The 26,070-nt window shown below is 47.9% G+C and overlaps 1 protein-coding gene across 4 annotated transcripts; it reads left to right on the plus strand.

Annotated features, from left to right (window-relative positions):
- The first annotated feature begins 2,028 nt into the window (after positions 1-2,028).
- SPACA3 (sperm acrosome associated 3) lies at positions 2,029-23,015 on the plus strand. 4 transcript variants are annotated; one of them, XM_060647785.3, is made up of 6 exons: positions 2,029-2,128; positions 4,791-4,983; positions 18,858-19,132; positions 19,965-20,123; positions 20,525-20,603; positions 22,840-23,015. In XM_060647785.3, the coding sequence occupies exons 2-6, from the start codon at positions 4,793-4,795 to the stop codon at positions 22,904-22,906; spliced, it is 771 nt and encodes a 256-aa protein (XP_060503768.1). In that variant the 5' UTR covers positions 2,029-2,128; positions 4,791-4,792; the 3' UTR covers positions 22,907-23,015. The 4 variants fall into 4 exon arrangements, with proteins under 4 accessions (XP_060503768.1, XP_060503769.1, XP_060503770.1 ...); XM_060647786.3 differs by lacking the exons at positions 2,029-2,128; positions 4,791-4,983 and adding exons at positions 15,367-15,513; positions 16,893-17,063; XM_060647787.3 differs by lacking the exons at positions 2,029-2,128; positions 4,791-4,983 and adding an exon at positions 15,369-15,513.
- Positions 23,016-26,070: the final 3,055 nt, after the last annotated feature.

Genomic DNA, 26,070 nt, shown 5'->3' on the forward strand with positions numbered 1-26,070 from the left:
TATCCATTTCCGGAACTTTTTATCTTCCCAAACTGAAATTCCGTCCCCATTAAACAATAAATAACTCCTTATTCTCCACTCCACCGTTCTACTTTCTGTCTACGAATTCGACTACTCTGGGCACCTCATATGAGTGGAATCATACAGCATTCATTCTTTTGTTTCTGGCGTATTTCACTCAGCATAATGTCTTCAAGGTTCATCATGTTGTAGCAGAATTCCTTCCTTTTCAAGCTGAATAATATTCCATTGTATGTATATAGCACATTTTTTTTATCCATTCAACCGTGGATGGATGGTTTTTACATTAAAAAGTTTTTTTAAATGTTTATTTATTTTTAAGACAGAAGAGTCAGAGCATGAATGGGGGAGGGGCAGAGAGAGAGGGAGACACAGAATCTGAAGCAGGCTCCAGGCTCTGAGCTGTCAGCACAGAGCCCGACGCGGGGCTCGAACTCATGAACCATGAGATCACGACCTGAGCCGAAGTCTGATGCTTAACCGACTGAGCCACACAGGCGCCTCAGTTTTTACATTTTTAATGGTTAAAAAATAAGAATATTTTGTGGCACATGAAAATTATACAAAATTCAAATTGCAGTGTCCAGAAAAATTTATTGGAACACAGTCCACAGGCATCCATTAAAGTATTGACTACTGCTGCTTTTCATGCTAAAATGGCAGAGTTGAGTAGTTGGGACAGAGACTGCATAGGCTAGAAAGCCTAAAATATTTACTCTCTGGCCCTTTACAGAAAAAAATTTCTGAACCTTGCTCTATGATATGTAATCACTTAGAGGTGAAATGGTTGAATGGTAACTATTCTCCTCTTCTTCCTCCTCCCCCTCCTCCTCCTTCTCCTCCCCTTCCTCCCCTCCCCCTCCCCCCTCTCCCCGCCCCCTTCAACAACTGCTTCTACAACTTCTCTTTTTCTTCTCCAAGGGCCCAGATTCTTTGTTTAAATGAAAGCCGGGAAGGGTTCTTCAAAAGCATTGTGTGGTTAGTTATTTGCTGTATGACAAACAACTTTGAAATGTCAATGGCTTATAAGAAGTATTTATTTTGGGCTTATAGGCCTGCATGTTGGCTAGGGTTTGGCTGGTTTGTAGTGGGCTCAGCTCAGCTTGGCTTCTCACTGTAGTTTGGGTCCACGTCTTCTCCACATGCCTCCTTGGGCTTGTAGCTAACTGGGGCAAACTTTTCTCATTGAAAAAGGAAGGGGTTCTAGAAGGTAGGTCCAGTGGCATGAGCACATTGCCAGTCTTTGCTAGTGTCATGCAAGCATCCCAATGGTCCAAGCATGGGGATATACACTCTGTCCACCGTGAAGCCATGGTAAGAATGTGGGTGTACAACGCTCCCACAGGGGAGTGAAGGTCTGAGACCAATAATCCATCTAGCACAGGCATCAACTTTTTTAGCTTCAGAACTTTTCTTCAAACAAATCCTTACGTGGAGTTTGAATATATAATATAGACAAGAGGGAAGCTGTTCTGATAGATGTGGGGGGTGAGCTGAATCCTGCCCTCTACTCCCCTGCAGGGCCTCCTGGGATGTCTCTGCAGAGTCTCCCGATGTCATGGACTATCATTTGCCAACCACCCTTCTTCTAGGAGATTTCATGGAGCTCTTTCTTCTCCAGGGTCCGGGGATCTGAAGTCATGGTTAAGAAGGAGCAGGCCTTCCTGAAGGTTGGGTCTCAATATGGGGTCCAGAAGGGGCACCTCCTAGAAACCAGGTATAGAGGATGCCTTGGGTCACACCTGACTGCCAGCAGAGCCAGACAACGGGTAGCAAACAACCCCGATTTGTTCCATGACTCAGCCCCAACTGGCTGGGTTGCTGCAACTCTCACTCCTTGCCTGCCTCTGACTCAGGTGCAGGAGATTGTTGTCTAATGGAACATAGGGCTCTCAGGTCACAGCGTCCTGGGGGGGGGGGGGCATTGTGACGCTTATCATTACTGATTTGCCAGCACAGTCTCGGTGGTGCCTTTTGGGCAAGTAGGCTGTTGCTATTTTTAGAACTGAGCCAAAGGCCAGCCCCTTCCCATGTGGCCTCTCCACTTCCTTGCTCTCTGCATTGGCATCCGCTTTTATTCCTACAGGCAGGTGGAGGCAAGAAGGAGGTGAGTGAGGACTTAGTGTCTACAGAGGCTTTGTCATACACTCACTTGTTCTCTGTGTATTTATTTAGCATCTGTTATGTATCAACATCTGGGTTAGGCAGCGCGCAGATAGTGAGAAACAAGAAAATAGAGCCAGATACCTGCTGTCTAACCCACTTGCTGGTGAAGACTTGTTTCCCCCAGATGGACAGATTTTCCAGGGTGACTTCTGTATACCTGGTGTTGGCTGGCTGCTTAGACCCACTGCTGCTGTGCCCTCTTCCCAGCCAGAGCAGCCCTCCCGGCATCTGCTACTTTTACCTTCCCGCTTGCTTCCCTGTTTGAACTTAGTACCATGAGCCCTTAGGGCTGCCTTCTTCAGAGGCCAGCCCTGGAGTTGAAATTCTCCCTCTACCCAACCCTGCCCTGAGCCCTGATCTGGCTTGTTCTCAACCCCTTTGCCCAAGACTAGAAGGAAGTGAGCACTTTTAAGGCCAGGTGTTGAATTCTCCTGATGATACAGTTAGATAAAACGTCTGGAATAACTCCATTACCTTTGTAAAAATTAGCTTCCTTTGATGAGGAAACTGAGTGATGACTAAAGCTACCTTTTCTGGAGAAAGGAAAGATTATTCAGGAGAGGGGCAAGCTTCCACTTCTTTTCTTTAAAAAAAAAATTTTTTTTTAATGTTTATTTTTGAGAGAGAGAGCAAGCGAGAGAGAGAGCAAGCACAAGCAGGGGAGGGGCAGAGAGAGAAGGAGACATAGAATCTGAAACAGGCTCCAGGCTCTGAGTGGTCAGCTTAGAGCCCGACACGGGGCTCGAACTCACGAACTGTGAGATTGTGACCTGAACGGAAGTCTGACACTTAACTGACTGAGCCACCCAGGTGTTCCCCTTTCCTTTCCTTTCCTCTCCTCTCCTCTCCTCTCCTCTCCTCTCCTCTCCTCTCCTCCTCTCCTCTCTTCCCTCCCTCCCTCCCTCCCTCCCCTCCCCTCCCCTCTCCTTTTCATTTTTTTTTTCAGAGACAGAGAGAGAAATGCAGATAGAGACTGTGAGAGAATCTTAAGCAGGCTCCACACTCAGCATGGAGCCTGAGGCGGGGCTGGATCTCACACCCATGAGATCATGATCTGAGACAAAATCAAGAGTCGGATGCTTAAATGACCGAGCCACCTAGGCACCCTGCAAATTTCCACTTCTTATTTAGAATGTCTAAGGAACCATGGGCACCTGGCTGGCTGAGTTGGTAGAGTATGTGACTCTTGATCTCGGGGTTGTGAGTTCAAGCCCCACGTTGGGGACAGTAATTACTTTAAAAGAATGTTTAAGAAACCAGAACTGGATAGCTATTGCCTGCATCTTTTAGGGGTGCCGACTGTCGCCTTCTATCTATCTCCTCTGTTTTCCTGTCTTCCTGTCTGTTTGTCTCGTCTGCCAAGCCTGACTCTGCACTCCCAGGAACAGAAATACACACCCAGGAGTTCATGACTGCCTTTCAGTCCCATGAACTCCGTACTTGTTTGCAAGGCTGTTTTAAGCAGTGTGGGGTCTGAACTCAGCTGTTGTCCCCACATGGGAGCCTTTCCAAGACAATAGTGACCTGGATTTTAGATATAGTGGAGCTGCATAGGCTCTGATCATCCCTTGGGAGCAGTGTCTCCTTGTTTTGTTTGTTTGTTTAAGTAGGCTCCACACCCAACACGGAACCCAACCCGGGGCTTGAACTCACGACCCTGAGATCAAGACCTGAGTTGAGTTAAAGAGTGGGACGCTTAACCGACTGAGGCCCCCAGGCACCCCTCCTTGTATTTTGGATGTTTGGTGTTTGATGGTTAGCCATGGGACTTGGCATTTCACAATGTTAGGTCTCTGTGCAGCTTAACTTATCTACATTCTTGTTGACCCTTAATCAGTAAAGATGGTCTTGGCTTACCCACGGGACAGAGTTTGATTTATTGGATTGCTTTCTTTACTGAGGCTCAGGGGTAGGGCAATGCCTCCCCTCCCTTTTTTATTCAAGTATAATTAGTTCCAAATGCACAATATAATGATTCAGCAGTTCTGTACATTACTCAGTGCTCATCGGATGCCTTCCCCACTTTATATGGTCAAGAGCAGTCATCTTAACCTCTCTGACTCGCTTGTTCTTTGGCATGCGGGGGAGGGAGGGAGAAGATGCTGTGGTTTAAAAAACACAAGAGTATATGCTTCATCCTCCAGATCTTCACCCTGATTAAATGCCCAACGTTAGCTTTTCCATGTATATAGGGATGCGAGTGTGTGTGTGTGTGTGTGTGTAAGTGGAAGGGTGGCATAGGACACCAAGCACCTTTTTCATGGAACCATAGAGGGTTTGACAATGTTTGTGATTTTTCATTAAAATCTTGAATAAGAATGTAAGTAAGCCGAGGCAGGTAATACATGGCTCTTAGCACGTAATAACAAGAGGTAACATTTGTTAAGCACTTACTGGATGCTTTCCCTCATGTGAAACGCACAAGGCTTCTAATTGATTTGCATTATCATCCTTACTGACAAGTGGGTCACTCAGTTGGGAATGGCACAAGAGGGGCTTGACTTCAGGTCAGACTTGGCATCAAAGCTCTGTAAACTCTACCCCTTATTGGTTGAACTGTTGAAATGATTCTTCCATTGGAAACTTTTTTTCCTTCCTGACAGAAATGTTTCTCTCAGGATGGGTCAGAGGCCCAAATACAGGCCTGTGGATCACCAAAACCCAAGAGCTTTCCACTCCTGACTCCCTGCAAAGCCCAAGATTCATAGCTACCTCTTGGAAAGTTTTGAAAAAAGAGGATTTTCTTGTCTCAAATGTCCCTCTGGCCCGGAGGCTGTTGAATGAGGACTCTTTTCAGTAAGTCATAATTCCTTTGAACTTCTCCCCCTGCTAATCCATTATGATGTTTATTTTTTCAAAGACCAATGTTTATTAGATACCAACTATGTATAAGGTCATTCCCCCTTTCTCCTCACACCAACATAGGAATGGTGAAGTAGGTATAATTATCCTTATATTATAGTTGAAGAAATGGAGACGAGGACGCTCTCGATTTTGCGAATGGTGAGTGAAAACACCATAAGCCAAGTCACCAGGTGGGTGATTAGGAAGCATAGCTGGAGGATGATCGTGTTAGGAGGGGCTGTGCCGATCATCAGACCACACCAAAATCTCTTATTTCAAGGCTCAGGAAACTGAATGCAGCCTAGAGATGAAATGTCCGGCATCACACAGAACGTAGGAGCACAGGGGAACCAGACCGAGGCTGCTTTATGCTGTATATAAATAAGACTGTTTTGAGCTCAGCACTACTGACATTTTGGGCTGAATAATTCTTTGTTTTCGGGGGCTGCCTTGTGCATTGTAGGATGTTCAGCAATATCCCTTATTTCTACTCACTCAACTCCAGTAGCATGCCTCTCCCCAGTTGTGGTAACCAAAAATGTCTTCTGTCATTACTAAGTGTCCTCTGGGGGACAAAACCACTCTCCCAGTTGAAGGCCACTTCAGGCCCATTGAATAGCAAGAAACTGGAGCCTCTTCCCTTGCAGTCTGGAAGAGAAATTGTTTTGGGGGCACTAGGGGGACAAAATCTTTCCTCCCCGCCCAATCGTCCAGCACCTTTGGGGTCTCTGCTGGGGTCTCTGAACTCAGCCCAGAGAGAACAGCATTCAGAGAGCTAGGTTCAGGGAAGGTGTCAGAGGGGACACAGAATGAAAGCCAGACCTTCTGAGGGGTACATGTTATTCTCTCCATTTCCAAGATGAAGATGTAGGTGTTCAGAGGGTTGAACACACCCATCGAATCAAGTACGATCTCTCTTCCACACGCCATAGGGAGCCCCATACGATACCCAGACTGACTGTTCATTAGTATGTGCTCTGGGCCCATGAACAATAAGGTGAGGGAGCTCCTCTCGTGTATTCTTCATCAATTACAGTAGGAGTGCATTACTATGAAGTTGTGCTCTGGAAAGATAGATCTCGTCTCTTACTTGCTGTGGGCCCTGGGGCGGTTGGTTTTCCCGTTGGGGATTGCTGTCCTCACATTGACAAGATGGGGATGTCAGACTGCACCACCGATGAGCAGTCTTTTTGCTCTCCCCATCCACTTCCCCACGTTCCCAATCTTGACACTCGAACCTGTAACGGTGTTTATAGGTTGAATTAATTTTAATTAAAGATGAGAGTAGCTTTATGGAGGAATATGTATATTCTTAAATTTTTTTTAATGTTTATTATTTTTGAGAGAGAGAGAGAGAGAGACAGAGAGCAAGCAGGGAAGGGGCAGAGAGAGAGGGAGACACAGAATTGGAAGCAGGCTTCAGGACCCCAGCTGTCAGCACAGAGCCCGATGCGGGGCTCGAACTCACAGACTTCGAGATCATGACCCGAGCTGTAGTTGGCCACCCAACTGACTGAGCCACCCAGGCGCCCCAGGAATATGTATATTCTTAAAACTCATATTAACCTATTTCATTGACAGGAAAGATGTCAATAAAAATGCCCCTTTAAAGACACTAACATGTTAATAACTGGGCCTTTTTGAGAAGCAGCAACATGGAAGCAGATTTCTAACCATTTGTCTTAAAATTACATCGTGAGCCATATGGCCAAGTGAGACAGGCCACAGGTTAAGCATTGCTGGGCGTGGTCTCAGTAGTCTCTTAGGGCTGATGTGCATTTATGGTTGTTGTGTGCAAGGATAGCGCCCCCTGGTGTAAATCCTTAAGCTCCACCAAAGCTGAAATTTGTCCAGTTGCTTGCACAGAAAAGGGTGGAGGGGCTTTGGGACAAGACCAAAGTTGGTTTATCAAGAGAGTAACCAGAGAATCACATTTTTGGAAGCTTCCAGGAGGCAGTGATGTCTTTGCCATCAAAGAACATGGGTCTTGGAGTCAGACTTGGCTTTCAAATCACTGCTTCAAGGCTGTACGCACTTGGGGAAGCTACTTCTTTCAGTCTCATTTTCTGTACCTGTGAAGCTGAGATAATTAATACCCCCATCTCGGGTTTGTTTTAGGAGTGAAAGAAGGAAGTGGGGGTTGGAAGAGTGACTGAAGATGAAGCTGGAAAGGTAGAACCTGATCATGAAGAGTTTATGTACCATGGCCAAGAGTTTGAATCTGACTCCAAGAGCAAGGGAGCCAGAGGAAGCCTGCAGGCAAAAGTGACATGATGGCATTTGTGTGTTGGAAAGATAACTGGTGGCAACAAAGACAGTGGAGAAGGTCTGTGACTTTGGTGGTGGTGATGGAGCTGGACTAGATGGGAAAGCCATTTTGGAAGAAATGATGCAATATGGCGGCTAATGAGATGGGAGGGGAGAGGGTGCTGTCAGAAAAGGCAACATGCATATGTACAGCTGTTAACGTGCTTTCCCATAAATCTACTTACCTGACTCTCATAATAGTTTTCTGAGCAAGATATTATAATCATTATCATTTTATACATAAGGAAACTGATAGGGAGGTTAAGCCAAAGGCTATATATGTAGTGAGTGGTCAAATCAGAACACAGGCCATCGGTTCCCAATTCTGCCTCTGTCTCTTAGGTCACACTGCCTCTCAAGTTTCAGTGGGCAGTCCCTGCAGAGTGGGAAGCAGTCTGGGACCAGGGGTGGACGTGTGCCCGGCCCTCCAGGTTGTACAATCTCCCTGGTTGCTAGGAGTCTCTGATAATTAGAGTCCCCAGGTTGCTAGGAAACCTGGGTTGCTAGGAGTCTCAGTTTATTATAGGTCTTGGGTTGTTAGAAGCCGCAGGTTATTCAATTTTTCAATTTATTAAAGGCTTCATGGTTCTCAAAGGCCCCAAGTTATTAGAATCATCAGTTATTAGGGGCCCCAGGCTCTTAGGGCTCTAAGCTCTTGAAATCATTGGGCTGTTAGCCCACCCTGGTTGCTAGGAATCTCAGGATTTTAGAGGCCTTCAGTTTGTAGAGGCTTTAAGCTTTTGAAGGTGTCACTTTGCTGGAAGCCTCACTTTTCAACATCTCCAGCTTGTGATAGGTCCCAAAGTGCTAAGGACCCGAGCGCAGATTTTTCGGTCCCGTGGCTTCCCAAAGTCGTGAGCCAAGCACGTGGATTTCTTCTTCCCATTCAGCCTCTTTCGGTCTGCTCAGATGATAGTGTAACTGCAGCTTTGGGTTTTCCTCCGGGGGTTTCATCCTGGGTGACCTCCTTCAGCCCCACAGCTGCATGGACCTGATTCATTCTGCTTGGGGTTCTAACCACTTAGGCACTGGTTGGAAGGCCTTTAGAGCAGAAACTTGGTGCGATTTCTAGATAAGCCAGATATTGAAGCACACTTGGGTTATGCTTCTAACATTCACCCTCTAGCTAGTCGGTTTTAAGTAATCTTAAATTAGACTTTGTGAAAAATTCCAGAGTTGATTGCCCCTTTATTTCCCATTATTTTACTAGCTTGGTCAGAACAAGTAAAACTAGCCTGTGCATTTTTCCTTTTGAAAACACTTTTTATTATCAAATAATTAGAGACTCACTGAAAGTTGCAGAAATAGTAGAGAGAGATCCCTTATACCCTTCATTCAGTTTCCCCCCATGGTTACATCCTCTATAACTATAGTATACTATCAAAATTGGGACATCCACTTTGCCACAATGCGTGTCTGTCATCCTATGTCACTTTATTTAAAAATACTTTTTAACGTTTATTCATTTTTGAGAGACAGACACAGAGCACGAGTGGGGGCGGGGCAGAGAGAGAGGGAGACACAGAATCTGAAGCAGCTCCAGGCTCCGAGCTGTTGGCACAGAGCCGGACGCGGGGCTCGAACGCACAAAGCGCGAGATCATGACCTGCTCTGAAGTCTGTCGCTCAACCAAGTGAGCCACTTTGCACCCTGTCTTATGTCACTTTATAATGCGTACATTTGTGTACCCACCATCCCAATCAAGAGAGAGAACACAACATCTTTATAGTCTCATCCATTTCTCTCCCTCCCCAACCAGTGTGTTTTTAAATGTACTCCCCGAACTGCTATTTGGTGCCTTCTGGGTGCCTCAGCCATCAATAGTTAAGGAAATACAGAGATAAACAGAACATACTCCTCATTCTGGAAGAGCTGGCAGACAGGGCTACCGTCAAGCACACTGTCAATTACAATGTAATGTGGTAGTTCTATGATAAAGAGAGAAAAGGTGCTGGGGCAGGAAAACAAGTTGCAGGGTTCAGGAGGTAGAGTGTGTTGGGTTAGCACTTCCTGCAAAAGTCGCAATGCAAGACTGGTTTTGAAGGATGAAATGGAACTCTCTGGTGCCCAGGGGGAGAGATTTTTGGCCGATGAGTTTGGGAAAGAGTTGGTGGAAGCCTGTGGAAGCCCACAGGCTGGGGGTGGGGGCGGGGTGTGCAGGGTGCTGAGGCTGGAGAAGTGGAGAGAGAGGTCAGACCGCCGAGGACCATCTGGCTGCTGCACTGAGTCACCAAAGGTCGCGTAGAGAGTCCTAAAGGTAAAGTCCTAAAGGTCACGTAGAGAGACCATTAGGAAATCATCGCAGTCCCAGAGAAGTCAGGCTGAGCACCGGCCAGAGTGGCAGGAACAGAGATGGAGACCCATTTTTGACCTCTGGGAGCCATCAGGATGAGGAGGGAGAGTGTGACAGGAATGAACAAGCACTTCTGTGAAGACGGATGTCTTCCCTTTTCCTTTGGGCGGTGTTGGTTTCCCTGAGAGCAAATCCCTGCGATGTAAGTCCCAGAAGATGAATGCTAGTAGAGTAATTCCCTGCTCATCCAGAGATCTTGTGACTTCAGTGAGGGCCAACACAGCACAAACTTGGATGAGGAAAAGGCCTCTGATCGGTTAAAACAAGCTTCCTGCTTTTACTTTGCAGCATCATTCGGTGCCTTTACTCGGAGCTCATTTTGACAATTCAGGTGCACTTCTCAAAAGGACGGTTACTTCGTTTCCTCTCCCCAAAATACTAATAATTAGAAACCACCTTTTCATTGAGTCTGCTTGGTGCCAGGTCCCGTATAAGATGCTTTGCATGTTATATCATTAATCCTCTCAACAGCCCCATGAGTGGCCGTTCTTTTGACTTTATAGGTGAAGATGTTGAGGGGCAGTGAGACTAAGTACCCTGCCAAAGCCACAGGGCTAGTAAGTTTTGTAATATCAGAACCCCAGCCAAGGTCTGCTGCTCTCAGCCAGCTGCCCTGTGCTGTAGAAGCCACGAACCGTAAAAGGGGTGGGCAGGAGGTCAGCAGTAGTGGCACCAGGGCAAGGGAGGGAATAACGTTAACTGAGGAAACTGACAACTGTTACGTGATTTTATACAAACCTCACACAAGGAGGGGATCAGTCAGGGTTCCCCAGAGGAACAGAACTAGTAGGATGTGTATATCTATATCTACATATCCGTAAAAATGTTTGGTTACAATGGTGATCGCACACACACACACACACACACACACACACACCTTTAAAAAATTATGATAAGGCTTATGCAATTATGGAGGCAAGCAAGTCCCAAGATCTGTGGGGTGAGTTGGTAAGCTGAAGACCCAAGAGAAGCAATGATGTAGTTCCAGTCCAAAGGCTGGCAGGCTTGAGGCACAGGAAGAGCTGATATTTCAGTTTGATTCCATAGGCAGGAAAAAGGCTGATATCTGTGTTTGAACGCAGGCAAGGGGGTTACCTCTTATGCAGGGAGAATCAATCCTTTTGTTCTATTCAGGTCTTCCACTGATAGGATGAGGCCCACCCGCATTAGGGAGGACAATCTTCTTTACTACATTTATCTGATTTAAATGTTAATTTCCACTGGGTGTTGTATGGAAACCAATTTGACAATATATTATGTTTTAAAAAAAAGAAAATAAATAAATGTTAATTTCATCTACTGCGCAGTATAGTGAATATGGACAATAATATTGTATTATAATACTCAAACTTGCCAGGAGATTGGAACTCCATTATTCCAACCACGAGAAATAAATAATTATGTATCACGGTGGCTAATTATTAGCACCATGGCAATCATGTGACAATGTATAAATGTATGAAATTAACAGGTTGTGCACTTTAACCGTATACAACGTTACATGTCAAATATATTGCAATGAAAAAAAATGTTAGTCTCATCCAGAAACACCCTCACAGACACACAGATAATGTTTGACCAAATATCTGGGCACCCTGTGCCCCAGTTAAGTAGACACATAAAATTAACCATTATACGAAGGAAGACAGAATGATAAAGGAGACACAAAACTAAAAGAATATGCTGGTGTGAGACTAGTTAGTGTAGGGTTAGTGACTTTATATGCCTAAGAACTCCTGATAACCATATCTTGCAATTACACTATGTACTGTGATCGGTGGTGAAAAAAACAGAAACATCACTTATGGAGAAGAGGTGAATTCTGTTTTTGATGTACTAGGTTTGGATGGACCAAGTGAACAGGTCTTTCCCTAGGGGCTCCAGCCTCTCCCTACGTGTGGCCAGAGGAGGACTTGTTTTTTCCATGTCCACAGTGTCCCTGGCACACTCTTTTGGGACCAGTTTCAGTGCTCTCCTGAGAGAGTACCCTGGGCTAAAAGGTTTCTGAATCAATTGACTAGGTGATTTTCATTTCTTCATTTCTTTACCTAGAATTTAAAAAATCTTGTTCTTCAGACACATGAAAAAATGCTCGACGTCATTCATCATCAGGGAAATACAAATCAAAACCACAATGAGATACCACCTCACACCTGTCAGAATGGCTCACATTAACCACTCAGGCAACAACAGATGTTGGTGAGGATGTGGAGAAAGAGGATCTCTTTTGCATTGTTGGTGGGAATGCAAACTGGTGCAGCCACTCTGGAAAACAGTGTGGAGGTTCCTCAAAAAATTAAAAATAGAACTACCCTGTGACCCAGCAATTGCACTAGTAGGTATTTATCCAAAGGACACAGATGTGCTGTTTCGAAGGGACACACGCACCCCAATGTTTATAGCAGCACTGTCGACAATAACCAAAGTATGGAAAGAGCCCAAATGTCCACCGATGGATGAATGGATAAAGGAGATGTGGTATATATATATATATATATATATATATATAATGGAGTATTACTCGGCAACCCAAAAGAATGAAATCTTGCCATTGGCAACGGCGTGGATGGAACTGGAGGGTATTATGCTAAGTGAAATTAGTAAGAGAAAGACAAATGTCATATGACTTCACTCATATGAGGAATTTAAGATACAAAACAGATATATATATAAGGGAAGGGAAGCAAAAATAATATAAAAACAGGGAGGGGGACAAAACATAAATGACTCTTAAATATGGAGAACAAACAGAGAGTTACTGGAGGGGGTGTGGGAGGAGAGATGGGCTAAATGGGTAAGGGGCATTAAGGAATCTACTCCTGAAATCATTGTTGCACCATATGCTAACTTGGATGTCAATTAAACAACAAATAAATTTTAAAAAATAAAAAAAAACCCAAAAAATCTTGTTCTTTTAAAAAAAGTTTTTTAGTATTTATTTATTTTTGACAAAAGAGAGAGAGAGAGAGGAAGAGAGAGACAGAGCGTGAGCCAGGGGAAGAGCAAAGAGAGAGGCAGACCGAGAATCTGAAGCAGGCTCCAGGCCCTGAGCTGTCAGCACAGAGCCCGACGGGAGGCTCAAACTCACGAACCGCGAGATCATGACCTGAGCCGAAGTCAGACGCTTAACCGACTGAGCCACCCGGGCACCCCTAAAAAATCTTGTTCTTCACAGTGGGAAAATAGACATAGGGGACTCATGAGGCATCTCCCAGTCTGCTGGGAGCAATGAGGAAGGTACTGATGTCATGTGATGGAGGCCAGATGACATATTAGCGTCAGATGCTGTGCAAGGGTACCAGGGACTCCCAGCTCAGCCCAAGTGGGCCAGAGGAGGAAGCCCAGCTTCAGTGATGTTTAAAGGACTAGAAGCCAACAGGGAGTTGGATAGAAAGGATGTGTTTGACAGAGGGAATAACATGAAGCATAGCATATATGACATGGATGGATGCAAAGCATTATCACATATTTAAGGATCTATAAAAAGTCTGGTTAGGACAGTGGTTCTCAGCCCCGGTAGCATTTGGGGATCTCCTGGAAACATTAAAAAAAAATACTGATGCCTGAGCCCCACCCCAGAGATTTTGATGTGATTAGCCTGGGATGGGGCCTAGGCATCAGTATTTTCTCTAATGTGCTGCTGGGGGCTGAGAACCAGGAATGTAAGAGCTGCTTCTGGAGAACTTAAACCTGCAAGGAGTCAGTGGAGGGTCTCTACTAGGATGTGGTCAAGACTATGAGCTGCCTTTGGGGCAACAGGAAAGTCTCCCGCAGAGCTCAGTGGAGAAATAAAGACCCACTGACCCCCAACTGGGACCTTATCTGCCCTCATAACTGTTCCTTTTGAGCTGCTGTTTCTTATTCACCAGTTAAAAGTGAAAGTCAAGTGGGAAATAACAAAACATACAATAAAATAAAATAAGCTGAAAGATTACTCAATAAAAAGAAGCGATAAAATAGTAAAAGCAGGCCAATGCAGTAAAAACCCCAAATCTCAACCAGACAGAATCACCACCAAGGGCCAGACAATAAAAGCAAGAGCTAAAATGTACTGAACTAAGTGGTAGGCATCTTCATGCATTACAAAAGGATTATTTCCATTTTACAGAGGAGCATAATGAGGCTTGGGGAGATTGAGTGCTGTGGTTCTAGTGGGCAGGGCAGGCTAAATAGCCAGTAGGGGGCAGAGCAAGACATTGAACTTGGGTGTACTTAGCTCAAGTCCAGAGCTCTGAAGGCTCAAGCCTGGCTGCACACTGGAGTCATCTGGGGAGCCTTTAAGAAATACTGATGCCATGGGGCACCTGGGTAGCTCAGTTGGTTAAGTGTCTGAATTTGGCTCAGGTCATGATCTCGAGTTTCATGAGTTTGAGCCCCACATTAGTCTCTGTGCAGAGTGCTCAGAACCTGGTGCCTGCTTCAGATTCTGTGTCTCCCTCTCTACCCCTTCCCCACTCGCACTCTGTGTGTATCTGTCTCTTTCTCAAAAATAAACATTAAAAAAAATTTTTTTAAAGAAATACTGATGCCAAAAAGACATTTCTCCAAAGAAGACACGTGAATGGTCAACAGGTATATGTGAAACAAAAACAAAACCACAAAACGTTTAATGTCATTAATCATTCAAGAAATGCAAATCAAAACCACAAGGGAGATATCACTTCATATTTATCAGGATGCCTCTTATCAAAAAAACAAAGGACCACAAAGCGTTGGCGAAGACGTAGAGAAATTGGAACCTTCGTACGCTGTTGGTGGGAATGCAAGATGGTGCGGCCACAGTGGAAAACAGTAAAAATAAAATGACCGTATGGTTTAGAAGTCCCACTTCTGGGTATTTTTCTGAAATAATTGCAATCGGGATCTCAAAAAGATATTAGCACTCTCGTGTTCACTGCAGCATTATTCACAACAGCTGAGATGTGGAAAAACCTAAATGTTCCTCCACAGATGAATGGTTAGAGAAGATGTGCTATATGCACACAATGGTGTGCTATTCGGCCAGAGAACAAATTGACGGTTGCTGGAGGCATGGGGGGAAGGGTTAAAGGGGTGATGGGCACTTGTGAGGATGAGCACTGGGTGTCATATGTAAGAGATGAATCACTGGGTTCTACTCCTGAAGCCAAGACTGCACTGCATGTTAACTACCTTGAATTAACAAGTGAAATGAACTGATTACAGAAAAAGACTTCCCTGTGGGGCACAGACACAGGTGTCACGTGTCCTTCCACTTCACTTCTTTGTCCCTCAAGCTTTAGGGTCCGCGGCATCACCTTTGTCCTAGGCTTGTCCACACTGAACTGTCATCATTCAGATGCAGAAGGCAGGCCTTCTGTGGCTCAGCACTAAGGAAGAACTTTTTGCCAGTGGAGCAGTTTGACGGTGAGGGAGGCTGCCTGAGGGGGCGGTGTGCACCTGCCGTTGTCATCCCTGGGCAACAACCTGAAGGGTCCTGTCGGGAGCTGAGGAGTCATCCTTCAACATATTGTGGTGTGTGTGTGTGTGTGTGTAGATGGCCAAGAAGCATTGGGCCTAGCTACTCCTAACATGTTCCCAGTCCCGAAATTGAGGGGTTCAGGGGGCCAGTTGAAGCTCAGTGGGCGAAGATGATTCTAGAAGATGAGGTCACAGAACTGGGAGGTTCCAGAAGGCTCTACGTCAGTCTGGAGCCTGCCCTCCCGCATCATTCTCTTAAAGCTGGGTGCCTGGGGCACTAGCACTATCATGGCGGTGTCCTGAGCTGAAGCAGGGTGTTGGGTCACTGCTGCTGCCGCCACTGTCACTGCTGTGTCAGCTCTGGTGGGGACGACACCTGATCAGTGAGCCCCCTTCCCCTCTTTCTGCAGCTGTTAACCAGTCCCTGGCTGGCCTGGCCAGAGAGGGGCATGGAAAAAGAAAGGTCGTGGTCAGAAATGGAGGGGGGTTAGTCCTGGGCTGGGAGAGCACCCAGCTGATAGAGAGAGGAGACCTTGCTGGCGGGTGTCTGGTCTCTGAATTATCAGACCTCACTCCTTGTACACCTTGACCTGCCGTGAAACACTCAAGATGAAATTAGTTTTAAATCTCTTGGCTACAAAAAGTCAAAAACAATCTCCATGTAGCAGTCAACTTGGTTTCTTCATCCATAAAGGGGGCTATTAATCCTACGCCTCTTGAGTTGTTGAGAAGATTAGATGAGATTAAGTTAGAAAACATCCAGGAAAGGCCCAGCTCAGTGTCCGCCAGGTTTGGAGAACTCAGTGAGGTTCCCCTGACTCCTGACCTCTCCGCCTCCAACTTTGCTGGGGAGGGTTCAGGCTGTTGGGGTCAGGACCTCAGGATACTTCAGTTTAAGCCACCACTCCAAACCAGCAGCTCTGCTTGATGCTTAGGATGTGAAGAGAAACAAGATGGCCATTGTTCTTTGGAAGTTCACTTCATGGTGGGAAAGACTCATACATATTACAGTCCAGTGTGACAGAGGGACAGCAGAGGCACAGGGTGCTCGAGGAGTGTGGGGGTGTTGGAGAACTCAGCTCTGGTGTGACCCTTCAAGTATAGTAAGAGTTAGCCATGGAAAGGAAGGAGAGGGCTACTGCTTCAGACAGCGGGATCACCATGAGCGAACAGTATGGCATTACAGGAACTCACTGTGTGAGTGAAAAGAGGTCCACATGGCTGAGTCACCAGCGGCCTTGTGGACCATGCCTAGGAGCAATGATGAAGGGAGCCAGTGCAGGGTGTCAGGTGGCCAGGCTTTTTGTTAAAAAAAAAAAAAAAACAAAACAACTCATGGTGGTAAATGTGTGTAGAACAGTTCGGAAGAGTCAGGACTAGGTGTAAGGAGCCCACCGGCATGCCATGATGGTGGTCTGAACTCTTGGAGGGAGGGTACAATCAGTGGCACTTTGGGATCTACGGTTAGAGAAGGGTGAAGGGGGGTAGTGACAGAAGGAGTGAAGAATGCCATCCATATTTCTAGTTTGGATAAATGTGTTTAAAGCCAAGAATGTTTGAAACCCAGAAATGAAAGACTTAAAGGAAGCAGATTTTAGTGGGGACATCAGTTCTGTTTTGGACATGCTTAGTCTGAGGTGACTGTGGGATATCCAAGTGGAGATGTCCAGGAGGCAGCTGCATAGGACGTCTACCGTTCTGGGGAAGACGGAATACGACGTCATCAGCCGCGGGTGGCAGTTCACAGTGGGGCTGTCCACAGGGTATCCTGACGTGAAAGAGAGGAGGGAAAAAGGCTGACGAGCATGCCAGCACTTAAGACGTAGGCAGAGTGGAGTCCACAAAGGGGAATCAGAAGAAATAGCCTGAGAAGAAGCAGGGGACCCAGGAGATGGGGCATCATGGAAGCCAAGAGAAGGAAGAGAGGCCACAGGTGAATTGGTCAGCACTGAGAGGAGCTGCTGAGGGCCCCTGTGGGACGAGAAGTGACAAGGCCCATTGAACTGGCCAGAACAGTTTCAGGCGAGTGGTGGTGGTGCTGAAGCTAACCGTCATGGGGCTGAAAGCAAAAGGGGAGGTGAGAAAGGGGTAATTTTTCCCATAGACGTTTCCATGAGAAGAGAGGGAACGAGACCAGTCAGTATAGATAATGATGAGACCCAAGCGCATCCATGCATCAGAGGAAGGAGAGGTGGTAAGAGGAGGTGCCGAGGACCCCAAGAGAGGAGAGGTGATCCATGGGGCAAGGTTGAGAGGCAGGAAAGGGTGAAATCTGGAGTTCACAGATGCAACGGACCTTGATAAGCACAGGGGCGACGCATGGTCAGGCTAGAGGGGTGGAGGTGAGCGGGATGAGGCCACTGTTGCCTCAGTGAGGCAGGAGGTGAGGTCTTCTGGGAGCTTGGGGGTGGGTCAGGGAGGGGAGGAGGCTTGCGGACAGCCATGAGCGTCTTGAATACTCTTTGAGGGAAATGGGAGAGAGAAAGCTGGCCAAGGACGAGCATTAGTGCTGATGCCAGAAATACTCCATAATAGAAATAACTAACCTATTTTTAGTACAAAGAGCTAAGTTCTCCCCGTGCCTTTCTCTTCTCATTCATTCTTTCAACAATCTTACGAGGCAGGTATTATTCACTTCCTCGTCGCATAGCTGAAGAAAATGAGGCTTGGGAAGTGTCCAAAGTCAGAGATGTTTAGCAGTGAGGAGGTGGGGTTCAAACTCAGGGCTCACTGAGAAGCCCCACCCTTAATCTACTTGTCACCCTCAATGGCTTGAAGGCCCATTGGGGTTGGAGGCCAGGGGTTTTCAGGGACACCCTTTTGTGAGGTGTGTGGAGGTTTGTGTGTCTATCTCTGAAGGTGGACAGCAGGTGTGGTGGGATAGAGGTCACAGGAGAGGTGGGAAGATGTGTCAGGGGTTGGGGTCAAGGAGACACTGGAATGGAGGGTTGCCAGAGGAGGGGAGGGGGTAAGATGCAGGGATGGCAAGGCCATGGGAGTGGGTGGCTGAGACAGAGTGGAGGTCATAACCAGGGACGAATGTCCTCCGTGATATCGAGGGCTGGCCAACAGAGCCAGAGCTGAGAGGCAAGCCAAAGGAACCAAGGTCAGAGCTTCAAAGGAAAGAGGCTTTTGCAAGGTGATGGTTTAGAAAGGGTGGTGGGCACGCAGGAGAGTTTCAGTACCACCTCGGGGCCATGTGTATGTGAAAGGGCTGCTCCATTGGGAGGGCTGCTGGGTGGCAGTGTTGTACGGGGGACTTTATTTCAGTCCAGGCTCAGCACTAGGAGAGACTTCCTCTGATGGCCGGGTTTGAGGGACTGACTTACACTGTGATGACATTGCTGGGCCCTTGCCCTCCGGAAACACGTGCTCATGGCCATAACTCATGGAGCTCTGGAGTCCTGTAAACTTTGGTCTCATTCCAAATTTTGCCCCTTCCTAGTTGTGTAACACAGGGCTTTGGGATTCGATCATGCCTGGCAGGTGGTATGGAGCTCCAAATAGGCTCATGTTCTTCCCCATGTGGCTTCCCCTCTCAGCTGCTGGGGAAAGGATAGAGCAAGATGGAGAGGAGATGGCCTTAGGGAACCCTCTCCTGGATCTCGAATCTCAGAGGCGTGGCTGATGCTTCGTCAGGGCCGCAAGGGAGCTGATTTGCAATGTCGGAGCCTTCTGCCCCATTCCCCAGGTACGCTCAGGCCCTGGTTTTCTTTTTCTTCCAAAGGGTAACCTTCTGTGACTGGACGGCCAGGGCTGTTGAGCTGTCTGCCATCTCAAAACCCAGCTGTAAGCCAGCGTGGCAGGGGCTGTGCATGGAAGGCAGGAGCTGGGACCCCAGAAGGCAACTGTGCCCGCCAGGCATCATGCTGCTGGCCTTTGCCACTCTGCTCAGCTGCCTGCTCACCTCCAGCCAGGCCAAGGTCTACAGTCGCTGTGAGCTGGCCAGAGCCCTCCAGGATTTCGGCATGGAGGGATACCGGGGATACAGCATGGCTGACTGTGAGAACCCCTCTCCCTTCCAGGCTGCCCCAGGCTCCCCCCAGGTGCCTCCCCTTCCTCCTAGCCTCCCTCCCCGCTCTCACTCAGGAAGTGTGCCCTTGGCAGTTTTCCGAGCTTCAGCTCTCCTTTGGACATCAAATGTTCTATGATGGGTAGGTGACACTCAGCACAAGTTCGATACATTAAAGGCAGCCACAAGCAGCCCGGTCAGAGTTCTCCTTCATCCTCTACCCCTGCTGCTAAGGTCACCTGCCAAGGGAACAGAATAGCTTAGTACCCTAATCATAATGGCCGCCAAGAGGATAGGATAGTCCCATTGACTTTTAGGGTAGACTGAGCAAACCAGTAACACCAAACTTTTCAAGCTGCTGGTAGATTTTTGGGAACCTGTGAAGTCCAGCCACATCTGGACTCATTTTGTTTTGTTTTGTTTTTTCTATTGCCTGCCTCCTTGCTAGCTCAGCTGTGTCTTCCTCATCTTGCCTCTAAAGATCTGGCTTTTTCTTGTTCATTCAGCCCACAAAGATTTCTTGGGCCCCACTGTGTGCTGAGTGGTAAGGTAGCGGGGAGGCTGCTCTAGGAGTCAGGAGGCCTGAGGGAACAGCCTCGACTCTTGCTCTTTGGTAGCTGTGGTGACCTTGAGTGAGTCACTTGCTCCCCTGAGCCTTGATGGAGTCATTTGCAAAGTAGGCGGGAGTCCGGCAGCCCTGACCACCTTGAAGCAGGAGCTGAGGCTCGGAGGAGCTACTGTGTGGCGTCAGCACCATGAGTGTCCTGGTCTGCGCTGGCCTCGGTCATCTGACCCTCAGGCCCGCGTCTCCACCCTATGCAGGGGTCTGTCTTGCTTACTTCACAAGTGGCTTCAATACAGCTGCTGTGGACCATGAAGCCGATGGGAGCACCAACAATGGCATCTTCCAGATCAACAGCCGGAAGTGGTGCAAAAATCTCAGCACAGATGTCCCCAACTGGTGCCAGATGTACTGCTCCGGTAGGGTCGGGCCTGAGCTTGGGGCTGCCTGGGGCCAGGCCTCTGCATCTGCCTTTGCTTCTTTCCTGGGGTGGTTTGCTCCCCTTGTCTTTATCTCTGAGTGGGAATCTGAGTGGGAGACCCTCTGGGCCTCCCAAGGAGAGTGGGATGGGGCAAGTGATGAGCATGGGTCCTCCATGAATCTGATTTGGGGTCCCGGATGGGAGACTGTTCTGAGAGATATAGGAATGTGGGGAGGGAGTGATACAGTGACAGGGATTGAGAGACAGGATTGCATTTAGGATTGTGGAAGGCGTGTGCGTGTGTGTGTGTAAGAGAGAGAGAAACAGAGTGTGGATGTCTAGCTCTGTCCCCTGTTCCCTCATCATGTTCTCATCATGTTTCTCTGCCTCCCACCCCAGACTTGCTGAATCCTAACCTTAAGGACACTGTCATCTGTGCCATGAAGATAGCTCAACAGCCCCAGGGGCTGGCCAGCTGGTAAGTGACGTGGTCTGGAACCCCCCTGGGTGATGTGGCCAGGACTAGTGGACAGCAAGAAGGAAGTTTCTTTCTGAGTGTTCACTTTGTTTTCGCCACCGTTCCCTGGCTTCACAATCTACTTTGCACGTGACTTTCGACCATAGAGATCGCTATTTACGGACAACACGCTGAGTGTCAGGGAGGGTGAGGAATTCACTGCAGCTCATGGAGACAAGCCTGGCTCTCCCAAAATGTGCCTATGTTAGGGTGCCTGCCTACAGGTCTGCCAGACCCGGGTCTAGCCAACCTTGTCCGTCTGTTTGCTTCTTTAACTGTGGCATCTTCATCTAAACTAACTTTGGTAGAAAAGCCCAAGATGCATGACGGATCAAAGAAGCAATTCCTTGCTTGAAGCATGGGTGGGCGCCCCGGAGCCTCATCCTGTCAACTTTCTCTTTTCCTGCCTGTTTCCCACAAGATGGCCTTTGCAGCCACCATCCTCACAGTCAAGGGAGTTGGATGAGCATCTCATGGGGCACTGGACTAGATCTTTGGTTCGCAGAGCGGCATCTGAGGCAGTGGCCCTACAGCCTTCTCTGATGGGGGTCTCACTGCTTAGTCTCCAACCTCCCTTTCCCCACGTTTCTGGATGAGAGACCAGCAGGGGCGGAATGTGGGGAGTGTGAAATACACTAGGTGGCCGCAGCCCCGGAACTACAGACAGATGTGACTGTCACAAGGCAGGTAAAGCAGTCTGGGAGGCAGTGAATGTCAGCCCAGGAGTGGAGGGAAGGGAGAGAGACTAGAGGTAGGGGGATGGTTGGGAAGCCTTTGCAAGAGTCCAGGTGAGAGATCCAGGGTCTGCACTAGGACAGTCGCAGGGGTGATGGACAGGAGGGGGGTTGGCTAGGAGGGCTGTGGAGGAAGCATGGGGACAGATGATATGTGGCAGTGAGGGAGAGGACAAGGTAGAAATGACTGTGAATCTAAAGAAGGTTCAAGATGTGCCTTGACAATGGCTACAGCTTTGGAGATGTGTTGGCCTGGGAACAGTTGACATTCCAGGACCGGAATCTGGAGTGGGGCAGGATCGGCAGGACATAACACACAGCTATAAGGTCAGGAAGGGTGAGGGCAGGCTCGGCAGGAGTCTAAGGGTTTGAGGCCTTGGATACCCCACCCTGGGATGGAAGACATGGGTCCTTTTGGGTTAAAGGAAAGAACAGCTCTTTTATGCACTGGGAGTAAATTGATGTCAGGTATCACCCCTGAGATGTGGCTGAGGCTAATAACAGGCTGTGGTTCCAGAAAGTAGAAAGAGACGGTTTATTTCTTTCACCTGCACGTACTGAGAGTGCCAGGCTCTGTGCTGGGTGCTGGGCTTCAGAGAGGCTGAGATCCAAGTCTTTGTCTTCGAGGGCTCACAGTCTAATGGGGTGACCACACTTCATTGATGGATCTATAGAGGCCTTTTAGGGGCACAATTGGTCATTGGGCTCTTTGACATTGACATCGTGGAGTTACCAAAGCTTGGAACCCCTGACAACTTGGGACTGCAGCACCCCAGGATCTTGTTTGTCTTCCTTCCTCAAGATGCTAATGTGAGGCAGGAGCAAGGTAATGGTCCTGAAAGAGCCCATAAACTATAGTTACCAACAATTGAAAGACCAGAACTGGTAGCCAAAGAGACGTGGCTGTGGCTAGAGTTCTGTCATTTACTAGCTACGGATCTTGGGCAAGTAATTTGCATCTGAGTCTCAGTGTTTGATCTGGAGTATAGGGAACATCATACCTGCTTAATCTATGTTGTAGGGCTGCCGAGGGTGGGGGAGTACAGACAAATGAGTGAGGGATAGGACAGTGTTATGTAGACTGTAAAGGGCTGTACACTCGTAAGGTGGCGTCACTGTCAGCAGAAGGAGCATGGTGTAAGAAAAGAGCACTGGACTAGGGCTCTGGACCCCAGGAGTCCAGGCCTTTGCCCCTGCCTTCCAGGTGAACTTGAACAAATAACCTTGTATCTCTATTGGTAAAATAAGGAGCCTAGACAGATGACTTTTTAAGGGCTGTTGTCTTCCCTTTTTACCCCTTCTTTGTTAGTTAATGGGGTTTACTTGTCCCTTTTTCCCTTTCTAGCCCCTTTCCTTACCTCACTTCTGGTTTAGAGCCCACGCCTCCTTCCTGTTCTTCTCTGAGCAGGGACTAAAGGCTGCAGCTGATTTGGTCTCTCCTCTTCCCCATCCTTCACCCTCAGGGAGGCCTGGAGGCGTCACTGCCAGGGCAAGGACCTCAAGGACTGGGTGGATGGCTGTGACTTGTAGGATCCTCTGTGGATGGACCGGGCCACGCACAGCAGGCTGGGAGATGTGGTTTGGTTTCTGACGCAGGCTTGGGAAGACAAGCCAACCAATAAAGAGTGGTTTAACCCAAGTGTGGTTCTCTGCTATCGCGGTGTTTCCTGATGGCATGTCAGAGCCAGAGCATCTCAGGGTTTCTTCACCGTCCAACCAGGCTGGGCTGCAGGTGGGCTCCAGAAAGCCTACCATGGAAGTCTTGCTTCCATTTCTGGAGGCCTGGCGGGGGCAGAGGAGGGGGTCAGTGCCTCCCTTGCCCATGCCTGGTAGAGTTTCCTAGACCCTCTACCTGGATCTAGGTTTGCCAGATTTAGCTAAGCAAAAAACGATAACCAAAACACGATGCTTGAGTTAAATTTGAATTTTGGATACACAACAAATATATTTTACAACATGTGTGTCTCCAATATTGCATGGAATGCACTTATATTAAAAAACTACGTATTATGTACCTGAAACTCAAACTTAGCTAGGTGTCCTATATTTTATCTGGTAACCTTACCCGGGTCTGGTGTGGTGTACCCCTGGCTTATCTGGGAGGGTCCTTGGGACATTTATTTTCTGTGACTCTGGTCACAGTGGTGGCCACAGTTCCCTGGCCCTCCAGTTGGTGACTGTTAACACACTGGCAGAAGCCAAGGAGGGGTGGTGGGTGGTGAGTGGAGACTACCACCTTGGGCTTCAGCTAGGTTCTCACCCTGATCTCCAGTGTCCTCTAGTGGCAAGAACTTCAAGTGCTGGTGGCCACCCCAGCCTGGGTAAGGAAGTTACCCCTGGTCCTGCTGACCCTTGCCGGGAGGCTGGAGGATTGGGTGGAGGGTGTGGATGGCTTTCAGGCAGCACACCATACTTCTCTGCTTTCCTCAATATGTGGGAAGCTCTGAAGGAGGCGGCGCTGTCTCCCATTCACCTCGAGCTCATAGTCCTCAGGATGGATGTGTCTGAAGGAGGAAGGTGGGCAGAGTCTCAGGATCACTGTGGATGTGGTGGCAAGAGAAGTATCTGAGGTGATGTCTGAGAGTTTGAGCCCTGAGTTGAGACTGTAGATTCTTCTGGAAAGGACTCAGAGAACCCTGAAGTTCTCTGCACAGTTGGTGTCTCCCAGGGAGAAGAGATGATTGGGATGTTGACCGCCCCTCCCTACCAACCTGCCATCTCCAAATCCACTGGTCAGCAAACAGCAGAGGGTGTCTGAGTTCCACAGTTGGTGAGGCAGGCCAGTCTCCTGTCCGCTGCTGGCCTCGTGTTGGGTTGCTCACATCGCCAGAGTATTGTTGGCCCTGCCTTGTGTCCCACCTCCCCAGGGGAGCTTTTGACTCCAAGTCAAGGTGATGCTAAAGCTTGAGGGCTACTCACACAAGTGGACAGTGGTGAAGGAGAAAGTCCTTGCTGGGAGTTGGGGGTCTGGGGGATCAATGATGAACGGATACATTCTCATTAAGTCGTAGGGAGATACTGCTCTCTTTTTAGTATCAAAGCAACACTGTGCCTACCGTGTGCCATGCATCACTGAATCTAGACCCTAGAGCAATTATTATGATGGGGATCTCCTTGTTATCCCCATTCTACAGATAAGGAGACAGGAGAGATAAATTTGTACCCAGGTCAATATGATTCCATGTGTGCTCTTAGGTCATTGTACTTTGCAGACAGATGGTTGTTCTGGGTCACCTGAAGTCTGCTCTCTTGCTCATCTGGCTGGAGACCCTTGGCCCATTATCTCTGGATGATTCATACAGTCTATTTCAACTTCACTTTATGTTTCTGCTGCTTGCAATCAGTTGATTGCTCCACTGAGTGCCATTCACTCTGGAGTGGGCAGTGAGGCCCTCGGATAGACGCAAGAGTTGTTAAAAGGACTTGGAGGCTCTAGGCTGGTGTGATGGCCTTGGGGCCTCTCAAAATGGGGCTGGGAAGGGGTCAGGCTTGGACAAAGGATCCTGGAGGCCTGGTGGTGGACCAGGAGCAGGTAGTGATGGAAGAGAAGAATCCGGGAGAGAGCCCTCATCTGTGCATGAGGGGTAAATGGTCTATATTTAACCTGGAAGTTTCAATTTCTAAGTGATGTGCTCAGGTTGAAGACAGTAACCAGGCTATGTCCTGGCATCTCCCTGCTTCCACATCACATTCTCGCCCCACATTCCATTGTTCATTATGTCCAGTCTGTCTTACCTTTTTATTTAAATTTAAATTTATTTTATTTTACTTTTTTGAGGGGGAGGAGGGGCAGAGAGAGAGGGAGACACAGAATCCAAGGCAGCTCTAGACTCCGAGCTCTCAGCACAGAGCCCAATATAGGGCTCGAACTCACGAACCGCGAGATCATGACCTGAGCCGAAATCAAGAGTCAGACACTTAACCTACTGAGCCACCCAGACGCCCCTCTTTTACCTTTTTAATGTATCTGAAAACTGTCCCTTCTTTCCATCTCAGATACCACTACTTTAAACTCAAGCCCTTGGCACTTTTTTCCTAGGACGACTGCAATGGCCTTGTGAGGATGTCCCTTGCCATCCCGCCTCCTCCCTTCCAGTGAGCTTTCCACCCTGTTACTCCCTTGCATTCTGGCCACAATGACTTTTCTCACCTTCAAGTTAAAGACCAAGTTCCTCGGCTTGGTACACAAGATCTTTCACGAGGCCGGCTCAGCCAACACCTATACATCATCTCTTAATTGTTCAGAAATTTGCTGTGGCTGGTTTGCATCCCTGGCATCCCTGGGTGTAGCATGCTGCCTCATACCTGTCACCAGCCCCTGCCACTCTTCCCCGTCATTACACTCCAGCTGATCAATGCTGTCCTTTGAGGCAATAGGCTTGTTTTCACAGAAGGGCTTTCACACTTGCCCTCTGTCTTCCTGAAATGCCATTTCCTCAGATCTTTGCATGGCTATTCCTTTCTCTTCCACCAGCTCTTGTCTCCATCTCACTTCCTCAGATTGACTTCTCTGACCCCTGTAGCTGAAGGAAACTCCTCTCCCCTCCTGTCACTGTCTTACCTCCGTAGCGTGTATTACTGTCTGAGATGATTTCATGCACGTGTGAATTTATATACCTCCTTTTTCAATCTCCTTATACTAGATTGTAAACACCATGAGGGCAGGAGATGGGTCTTTTCCTTCTATTTCCAGC

Source organism: Panthera onca, chromosome E1 (genome assembly GCF_046562875.1).
Source record: "Panthera onca isolate mPanOnc1 chromosome E1, mPanOnc1 haplotype 2, whole genome shotgun sequence".
NCBI lineage: Eukaryota > Metazoa > Chordata > Mammalia > Carnivora > Felidae > Panthera > Panthera onca.